Source organism: Cyrtonyx montezumae, unplaced genomic scaffold, assembly GCF_038088225.1.
Source record: "Cyrtonyx montezumae isolate F1298 unplaced genomic scaffold, pur_monq_1.0 scaffold_18, whole genome shotgun sequence".
NCBI lineage: Eukaryota > Metazoa > Chordata > Aves > Galliformes > Odontophoridae > Cyrtonyx > Cyrtonyx montezumae.
This window is the reverse complement of record NW_027071914.1, coordinates 1388147-1398817: the sequence shown is the minus strand read 5'-3', so window position 1 is coordinate 1398817 and position 10671 is coordinate 1388147. Positions and strand designations below refer to the sequence as shown.

The window sequence follows — 10671 nt, the reverse complement described above, 5'->3', positions numbered from 1 at the left end:
GCTTCAGTCTGGAGCCCAATGCCATCACACAGAGCCCTTCCTTTCTCAAGTCACACACACGGTGGCAGTTCAGACTCAGCATAGATTAAAGAAACAACCAGAAAACTACACCACACACTGAGCCTCACAGCTGTGCAGCTCTGCATCCCCCACACAGGTAAGGACAACCAGTGGAAATAGCTCAAATGATCACCCAGCACACAGTAGAATAAATGAGCTGGGCACTCTGGCACTAACTCTACAGCAGAAGTAGTTCAGAAACAGACAGTTTAAAGGGAGAAGAGGGAACACATAGAATTTTTGAGAAACATGATGCAAATTACAAATGCAAATCTAATCTGGGGGAAAGGGAGTTCACAGACCAAGCCCAGATCCCATTCCAAACAAGCCACAGATCTGTCAGGTGTGCAGACTTAGTGCCCATTAAAACCCATTAAATTGTGCACCAGGCTGCATCCTGGGGCCCTCAAAATCAGCATCCCCCACGGTGTCAGGGAGAGGTGGGAACTGGTCAGCACCGTTGTTGCCCACCCCCGTGCTGCAGTGCTGTGCTGGCAGGCTGGGGAGGATGGGCTTCAGGAACTTGAACTCGCTGTTGCCCGAGCCTGTGGTGAGGCTGAGCTCGTAGCAATAGGTGTGTGGCATGGTCCCGGCAGTGACCCCATCGGCAACATAGCTCTGCACGTTGCTGGCGTCGTAAAGCACGTGCCCACTACTCAGATCCTTTCTCTTGCACAACTTGCAGACAACAAAGGCCACCGCAGACACCAAGAAGAGGAGTGAGACAAAGACCAAGGACACGATTAAATAGGTGGTGAGGGAGCTGTCCTCATGCTCTGCAGCAGGGCTCTGCTGAGGCAGCTGAGAGTCCCACAGGCCATTGAGAAGGAGCACGCTGAGCACTGCAGTGGCTGACAGTGGTGGCTGCCCATTGTCCCGCACCAGCACAACAAGCTTCTGCTTCACAGCATCCCTGTCTGTCAGTGGCCTCCTCAGGCGAACCTCCCCGCTTTGGGCACCCACAGCAAACAGCCCTGGCTCTGTGGCCTTCAGCAGCTCATAGGAAAGCCATGAGTTCTGACCCGAGTCGGCGTCCACGGCCACCACTTTGCTCACCAGGTCCCCCACTTCAGCCCAGGCGGGCACCAGCTCGCTGGAAGGAGGGCTGCTGTCCTGTGCCGGGTGCAGCACCAGCGGCGCGTTGTCATTCTCGTCCACCACCACGAGGCGCACGGTGACGTTGCTGCTGAGGGCAGGGGACCCAGCGTCTGCTGCACTCACCACCACTTCCAGCTGCTTCAGCTTCTCATAGTCCAGCGGACGCAGCACAAACACATGGCCGTTTTCAGAGTTCACAGACACACAGGAGCAGGGGTCTTGTTCTGCAGGATGGGTTGGCACCAGGGAATAGCTCACCTTAGCGTTGGGTCCCACGTCCGCATCCGTTGCATTGACGGCCCCAATGAGCATTGAGGGGACGTTGTTCTCATGCACAAACATGGTGTACGATGTCTGGTTGAAGATGGGTGCATTGTCATTGACGTCAGAGATGTCCACGGTGAAGGTGTGTGTGGTGGTGAGAGGAGGAGACCCTGCATCTTCTGCTGTGACAACCACGATGTGCTGAGCTCTCTCTTCCCTGTCCAGTGTGCTCACAGTCACCAGCTCGTAGTAATTCTTAAAGGCTGTCCTGAGGGAGAAGGAGATCTGATCTTCAAGGGCACAGCTGATCTCCCCATTGGCACCAGAATCTTTGTCAGTGATGGAAAAGAGGGCAACCACTATTCCGGGTCCTGCATTCTCAGGGAGGGGACTGCTAAAGGAACTGACCACCACCTCTGGTGCATTATCATTTACATCCACCACCTCCACCAACACCTTACAGAGTGCTGAAAGTCCACCACCATCCACTGCTCTCACGCTTAGCTCATGTTTTTGTGCAACCTCAAAATCCAACGGCTTCACAACACGGAGTTCTCCACTACTGGGGTCAATCATGAATGATGAGAGGCTCTGGCTAATCACTTGGCTGAACTGATACAAAATATCACCATTAATTCCTATGTCAGCATCACTGGCCACCACTCGGAGAACCACAGAGCCCTCTGGAGCATTTTCCAAAATCTGCCCAATATATACTTTCTGTGTGAAGGTGGGAGCATTGTCATTTACATCCAAAACTATGATGTGGATTTGTGTGGAACCGCTCCTGGGTGGAGTGCCCCCATCTGTAGCAATGAGAGTGAAATCCATCTCTGGCTGCTCTTCTCTGTCCAGAGGCTGTTGCAAAATGAGTTCCAGAACATTAACACTTTCACTGTGAGACTGGTAGGAGACACTGAAATACTTGTTCTCAGGATGGAGGCCATAGGTCTGAATGTCATTGCTGCCAATGTCCAGGTCCTGAGCCAGATCCAAAGGGAAACGTGAACTCGGGTCGCTGGTTTCCAGAATCTTAAAAGTCACACGTTCGTCCGGGAAGACCGGCGAGTGGTCGTTGATGTCCTCCACCGACACCTCGACCGGGACAATCTGCAGGGGATCTACTAGCAGCAGCTCGAAGGTGAGCATGCAGGTGGGTAAGCTTCCGCACATCTGCTCCCGATCGAGCCGCTCGGCGAGAACGAGGCGGCCGGTGCCGCGCTCTAATCGAAAGTGGTGGCGGCCGGCCGGCGAGACGATTCGCGCGCGGCGAGCCGAGAGCTGCGCCGGGGCCAGCCCCGCGTCCTCCGCCACGTCGGCCACCACGGAGCCGCTCTCGCCCTCTTCGGCCACGGAGTAGCGGATGGGCTCGCAGCGAACGCGCGACACGCCCAGCAAAGCCCACAGACACAGCACTTGCCTTGCAGCCGCCATGGCGTGGCGGCGGACCCCCTCCGTCCGTCCGTCTGGCGCGCTCCTCCGCGGGAAGCGGCGCCCGGCAGCAGCGCGGCGGGGCGGGCGGGCGGCCTCCCTGCCTGCCTCCCTCGCTGCCTCTCGCCGAGCACGGTCGGAGTCCGGAGCGCGGCCGCCCTGGCCCGGACGGACAGCACGGAGTTGGGAGATGGGAGCGAGGAACACAGACAGCCGCACTTCTCCGCCCTCCGCCGCTCTCTGCCGTTCTCCGCCTATTCCTGGCTGCGCTGCACTTCTCAGAGCTCGGCCTCTCCCCGCCCGCAGCCACTCGCTCGTTTGCTCGGCGCCGCCTTGGCCACGAGCACCACCATGCGGCCCGCGCCGTGACTGCTCCGGGCACGGAATGCGCTCCTGCCCGCGCCAACTCGCCGTCACTTTCATCGTTACTCAGAGTAAAAAAGGAAGACAACATGCAGCGCAACACAGCCCGAGACTTTTTAACAAATCAGTGTCAGGGCACTTACAGCACAATGTTATCGTAAGCGACGTGACAGTGCATTCTTCTTTTTATTAAACAATTTTTATCGGAATTTATAAGATAATGATCAATCACACTACCTATAAAAATTAGCAGAACTTGGGAGTAATTCAAGCAGCCAAAGACATACCCTACCGGCTCTTGTGTAGTGGTACTTCACTCCGTTAAGAAAGTCATAAAGACAAAATAAAACTTAATACACCTCAATGAGAGCTGCTGTGTAAATTTTCTCTCCATTCTACGTGCACACGTCATCTCGTGAGGTTACTCATGAACTTGTGGTACAGATCACCCGAACACAATGAACACATTGTAATGCTTTTACATTGTTTCTGGAAACAATGAGTAATGCTCTTTCTCCTGCTGCTGGACAAAGCAAAAGACACGTCCTGCCAGCACAGATACAAGGGAACGCTTAATTTTGGTTGCATTAGGGCAACTCCTTTGAATTTGCCAGAGCACTGTCAGCACAAATAAAGACTGTATAGACAGACAGGCAGCCTGGCCACCCACCAGCACGCCCCGCTGCCGCCCGCAAAGACACGCCGCCGGCACAGGCAGCACTCACTCTCCGCCGACACAGGGCTTCACACAACGCACAAACGTACAGCGCCCGCCACATCACCGCCTACTCGCCCGCCTTGAGTCGCTGGCAGCACGCCCCACCCACATCTGTGCACCCGCCAAAATTAGCCCGAAATTCAATCCCAAGCGCTGTAGGAAGCACACAGGCGTGGACATGGGGATGAGCAAGCATTCTTTATATTTCCTCTTTTAAAGCCATCGAATAAGAAACAGCCTTAGAAAAGACAGAAAGAAAAAAACTAAGAAAAAGTCTTTCAAAAACTCTGCATCTTCTGCAGTTCTTTCCCTCCAAAAACACCTCTACAATGTTTTTCAGAACAAGAACAACTCTTTTATTACAGGAATGGCACTCCAAAGCGCTTTTCATATCATCTCAACACACTTTGTCATCCCGGTTCACAACAGTACAGTTTCCAACTGCAACATAACACTACGTCAGTATATTTGGGATATCTTGGGCAAAATTTACCTCTTTCCAATGTACCCTTATTCCCTGTAGGGTGGAGTACACGTGAAGGGAACAGATATATCCATATGAAAACACCATCCAACCAGGAATGTGGAAAAAGACAGAAAATAACTGCAGGCAGTGTGATGCATTTACTAAACACAGAGCTCTGAACAACAAAGAATATGCAGCTGTGCTTTGACTTCCCATAAACAAATTTGAAAATAGGTTTCAAACTCGCAAAAACAAACTCCTGAAGTTATGTCTACTACTCCATTTCCATTTGAGATAATTTAATTAGCAGCAAATTCTCCAAATAAACATCTAGATTTGCAAACAGATATTCTACTCAAAACTTTGGTCATGTCTCTTTACCAAATTTCCATAGGATCATAGAATCCCAGAAGGGTTTGTGTTGGAAGGGACCTTAATGATTATCTACTTCCAATTCTCCTGCTATAGGCATTGATACCTCCCTCTGGATAAGGTTGCCCAAAGCCACACCCAGCCTGGCCTTGAATGTATCCATGTGGGCATCTACATTCTCTCTGGCAACCTGTTCCACTGTCTCACCATCCTCAGAAAAAAACATTCTTCCTGATATCTAGTCTAAATCTTCTCTCATCCATTCTAAGATCGTTTCCCCTCATCCTGTTACTACTAGGTTCTATTGAAGCCTCTTCTCAGCTTTCCTGTAGTCTCTTCAGGTCCAGGCAGGCTGTTACGAGCCCCCCCCCCCCCCCCTCCCCCCGGAACAATGATCTTCACCAGGCTGAAAAGCCCCATGCTTCTCAGAGTGTCCTCCAATGGGAGATGCTCCAGCCCTCTCTCTGATCATCTCTGTGGCCCTCCTCTGAACATGATCTTTCTTCTTTTGGACAACCCAGAAATGGATGCAGTACTCCAGGTAAGGTCTCATGGGCGCAGAGCAGAGGGGCAGAATCACCTCCCTCAAACTGTTGGTCTCACTTCACTAGATGTAACCAAGAATACTTTTGGCCTTCTGATCCGCAAGGGCACATTGCTGCTCAAGTGGAGTACTTTATCAACTAATATCTGCAAATCCTTATCCACAGGGCTGCTCTCAAACCATTCTCTGCCCTTCCTGTATCTGAGCATTGGACTGCCCTGATCAGAAGAATTATCTCACTCTTGTCTTGATTGAAATCCATGATTTTGAAATGGGCACACCTCTCATGCACGTCCAGGACCCCATGGATGGCATGCCTTCCCTCTAGCATGTCAGCTGTTCCACTCAGCCAGGGAACATCTGCTATTTGTTGATGGTGCACTGAATCCCAACATTCATGTCACCCACAAAGTTGTTAAACAGCACCAAACCCAGTACTGACCCCTGGAACATCACTCATCAGCTTCAGGGTCTTCAGATGCTCAAAAACCTGATCGGCACTCACTATAGGCACATCTTCCTTCTTCCTCTTCTCATCTCTGTCTTCTGCTGCAAGGGCCATGCAGCTAGAGCCCTGACTGGTGAAGACTTTCCTAATCCCTATCTTACCACAGAGAAATATCTCTCTTAACTTCACCACCACATTCTCTTCCTCTCATTGAATTTCGGCATTATATTCATTGGTGAATAATTATTTTCAAGTTTAAAGTACAGAAAGAGTAACATTTCATCAAAAATCACTGTCAAAGACATTGAGACCACACTAAGAATTGACATCAGTACCTCCAAACCATCCTGACACATCAGTTTCACATAATGAAGGTCAAATATCACACCAGATTCATGTTTTTATTCCTCTTTTTACTGAACATTTAAATAAAAATAGTAAATATTTATATGTTTTGTTACTCACTGACTAATGATAATGTATATCTATGGGGGCTGCTCTTAAAGTAACACATCCCATATTATTGTGGTGGCCCAAGAAGGCTGAGGCAGATGGTGGTGGTATGGCAGCGGAGGTTGAACCCTCCTACCAATATCCCAACGTGTTTTCTTAATGTGTGACAGTTGGCAGTACACGGTACACTCTTACAAAATGGCATCTAAGATGAAAGAACATAAGAAGAGACTGTGTGTCCATGAACTACTCCATGCAGAAACAAATGTCCCCACTGGTGTTCAACAAGGCTTCCTGAATGTTTCTGGAGAGCAGAAGCGTATGTGAGCACAGTGAGGTGGTGGATGGTGCACTTTAGCAATGTCAACCAAGGGACACATCGGATGGTGCAGTTTATTAGGAGCACTAATCCAGACTTCTGTTCACATCTGGTGAATATGCAGACACATAATGGAGATTACTTTGATAAATAGAATTTTGTAGCTATGAGTCTGCCCCATCAAACGCTGTTATTGTGTGTTTTTTACAAGTTAAAATTTCTATAGAAATAAGCAGGAGGCATTATGTTCAGAGCAATGTATGTAGCTCCAGTCAAACACATTTCCCAGTCACTCAGCATGGATCAGGCAACTTAAAAGGTTGGACAGCAATGTGTTATGGTGTGTCCCAGCACCACGACTGCAGTTGTATTGCTGACTGCTGGACACAGCAATGACCCAATTGGCAGCAGATCTGCAAAAGAATGCATCTGTGTGGTGAAGATCATAGCTATGTGGAGAGGAGAGGAGCAGGAGGCAAAATACACAGCTCGGAAACACAAATGCACCACTCTGTAAAAGAACAATGTAAAAGTGCAATGGTAGCACCACGTGGGAACACTGGGATCACAGCTTCTTAGCCCGGCAGACATGGGACGAGGACTACACTGCACTGCCAGGAGTGTGGCACTACTGTGCCTGCACTAATATACCACTGTGGTAAACGGCTGAAGGTAAAGTGCTAGGTGTTTTGTGTCTTCTGCCAGCAATAGAGAGAAGCATTTAGCTGGGCACCCTGGAAACCACAGCATGCTGGAAACACTTTGGACATTTCTCCTTGTTACTTTCTGTCCAAAGAGAATGTGGATGGAAACCTTCCTTCTCACTGAGCATTCTGGGACAGCATGCTGCCAATTGTAAGTGCAGCTTCATTATGGAGCCCAATGCTATCACATGGAGCCCTTCCTTTCTCAAGCCTTGCATACAGCAGCAGTGCAGATTCAGTGCTGATTGAAGGAATACCCAGAAAACAGCCCCACAAATTGAACTCTAAACCTGTGCAGCTCTTCATCCCCCACACGGGTAAGGACAACCAGTGGAAATAGCTCAAATGATCACCCAGCACAAGGCAGAAGAAATGAGCTGGGCACCATGGGTACAACACCATTGCAGAAGTTGTTCAGAAGCAGACAAAACAGATGGCAAACATCTCTTTATGTCACACACATTATATTTGCATTGTGTTGTTGATGCAGATTCAGGGGATTAGAGGGAAGGCATATCAGTGTTGAGAAACATGATGCAAATGATAAATGCAAATCTAATCCGGGGAAAGGGAATTCACAAACAAAGCCCAGATCCCATTCCAAACAAGCCATGAATTCGCTGTAAGTGTAGACTCGGTGCCCATTAAAACCCGTTAAATTGTGCACCAGGCTGCATCTCGGGGCTCTCAAAATCAGCATCCCCCACGGTGTCAGGGAGAGGTGGGAACTGGTCAGCACCGTTGTTGCCCATCCCCGTGCTGCAGTGCTGTGCTGGCAGGCTGGGGAGGATGGGCTTCAGGAACTTGAACTCGCTGTTGCCCGAGCCCGTGGTGAGGCTGAGCTCGTAGCAATAGGTGTGGGGCACAGTCCCGGCAGTGACCCCATCAGCCACATAGCTCTGCACGTTGCTGGCGTCGTAAAGCACGTGCCCACTACTCAGATCCTTTCTCTTGCACACCTTGAAAGCAACAAAGGCTGCCGCAGACACCAAGAAGAGGAGTGAGACAAAGACCAAGGACACGATTAAATAGGTGGTGAGGGAGCTGTCCTCATGCTCTGCAGCAGGGCTCTGCTGAGGCAGCTGAGAGTCCCACAAGCTGTTGAGAAGGAGGACACTGAGCATTGCAGTGGCCGACAGTGGTGGCTGCCCATTGTCCCGCAACAGCACAACGAGCTTCTGCTTCACAGCATCCCTGTCTGTCAACGGCCTCCTCAGGCGAACCTCCCCATTTTGGGCGCCCACAGCAAACAGCCCTGGCTCTGTGGCCTTCAGCAGTTCGTAGGAAAGCCATGAGTTCTGACCCGAGTCGGCGTCCACGGCCACCACTTTGCTCACCAGGTCCCCCACTTTGGTCCAGGCGGGCACCAGCTCGCTGGAAGGAGGGCTGCTGTCCTGTGCCGGGTGCAGCACCAGCGGCGCGTTGTCGTTCTCATCCACCACCACAAGGCGCACAGTGACATTGCTGCTGAGGGCAGGGGACCCAGCGTCTGCTGCACTCACCACCACTTCCAGCTGCTTCAGCTTCTCATAGTCCAGCGGACGCAGCACAAACACATGGCCGTTCTCAGAGTTCACAGACACACAGGAGCAGGGCTCTTGTTCTGCAGAATGGGTTGGCACCAGGGAATAGCTCACCTTAGCGTTGGGTCCCGTGTCCGCATCCGTTGCGTTGACGGCCCCAATTAGCATTGAGGGGACGTTGTTCTCATGCACAAACATGGTGTACGATGTCTGGTTGAAGATGGGTGCGTTGTCATTGATGTCGGAGATGTCCACAGTGAAGGTATGTGTGGAGGTGAGAGGAGGAGACCCTGCATCTGCTGCTGTGACAACCACGATGTGCTGAGCTCTCTCTTCCCTGTCCAGTGTGCTCACAGTCACCAGCTCATAGTAGTTCTTAAACACTGATTTCAGGGAGAAAGAGAGCTGATCTTCCAGCGCACATGTAATATCGCCATTCATACCAGAATCCTGGTCTCTAACTGCAAAAACAGCAACCACTGTTCCAGGTCCTGCATTCTCGGGGAGGGGGCTGCTGAAGGAACTAACCACCACCTCTGGTGCATTATCATTCACATCCACCACTTCCACCACTACCTTGCACATGGATGAAAGGCCCCCACCATCCACCGCCCTCACACTGAATTCATATTTCTGTGTTGTTTCGAAATCCAAAGATTTCATGACTCGAATTTCACCACTCTTCGGGTCAACTGCAAAATCGGAGTACTTGTGAATACCTGCTTGGCGGAAATCATATGTAATGTCTCCATTTATTCCAACATCCGCATCATGAGCTACCAATCGGAGAACTACAGAGCCCTCTGGAGCATTTTCCAAAATCTGCCCAATATACACTTTCTGTGTGAAGGTGGGAGCATTGTCATTTACATCCAGAACAAGGATGTGGATTTGGATGGAACCGCTCCTGGGTGGAGTGCCCCCATCTATAGCCAGGAGAGTGAAATCCAACTCTGGCTGCTCTTCTCTGTCCAGAGGCTGTTGCAAAATAAGATCAACATGCATGTCACTCTCACTTCGAGTCTGATAGGAGACTGTGAAGAACTCGTTCTCGGGATGGATGCCATAGGTCTGAATGTCATTGCTGCCAATGTCCAGGTCCTGAGCAGCCTCTACTGGGAAACGTGAACTCGGGTCGCTGGTTTCTGGAATCTTAAAAGTCACACGCTCATCCGGGAAGACCGGCGAGTGGTCGTTGATGTCCTCCACCGACACCTCGATCGGGACAATCTGCAGGGGATCTACTAGCAGCAGCTCGAAGGTGAGCGTGCAGGTGGGTAAGCTTCCGCACATCTGCTCCCGATCGAGCCGCTCGGCGAGAACGAGGCGGCCGGTGCCGCGCTCTAATCGAAAGTGGTGGCGGCCGGCCGGCGAGACAATTCGCGCGCGGCGAGCCGAGAGCTGCGCCGGGGCCAGCCCCGCGTCCTTCGCCACGTCGGCCACCACGGAGCCGTTCTCGCTCTCCTCGGCCACGGAGTAGCGGATGGGCTCGCAGCGAACGCGCGACACGCCCAGCAAAGCCCACAGACACAGCACTTGCCTTGCAGCCGCCATGGCGTGGCGGCGGACCCCCTCCGTCCGTCCGTCTGGTGCGCTCCTCCTGCCTCTCGCCGAGCGCGGTCGGAGTCCGAAACCTGTCCGCCCTGGCCCGGACGCGGCTGCACGGAGTTCGGAGATGTGAGCGAGGAACAAAGACAGCCGCACTCCGCCGCCCTCCGCCGCTCTCTGCCGTTTTTCGCCTACTCCCGGCTGCGCCGCTCTTCTCAGAGCTCGTCCTCTCCCCGCCCGCAGCCGCTCGCTCGCTTGCTCGGCCACGAGCACCACCATGCGGCCAGCGCCGGGACTGCTCCGGGCACGGAATGCGCTCCTGCCCGCGCTCTCTTACAGCCACTTTCATCATTCTTCAAA

General features: G+C 51.8%; 2 protein-coding genes across 2 annotated transcripts; both read right to left on the bottom strand.

Moving 5' to 3' along the window:
• Window positions 1-423: 423 nt before the first annotated feature.
• Window positions 424-2871, bottom strand: LOC136047660 (protocadherin beta-15-like). The gene has a single exon (XM_065734952.1). The coding sequence runs from the start codon at window positions 2854-2856 to the stop codon at window positions 424-426; it is 2433 nt and encodes an 810-aa protein (XP_065591024.1). The 5' UTR covers window positions 2857-2871.
• Window positions 2872-7757: 4886 nt separating this feature from the next.
• LOC136047659 (protocadherin beta-15-like) lies at window positions 7758-10332 on the bottom strand. Its single transcript, XM_065734951.1, has one exon. The coding sequence runs from the start codon at window positions 10315-10317 to the stop codon at window positions 7885-7887; it is 2433 nt and encodes an 810-aa protein (XP_065591023.1). The 5' UTR covers window positions 10318-10332; the 3' UTR covers window positions 7758-7884.
• Between the last annotated feature and the right edge of the window lie 339 nt (window positions 10333-10671).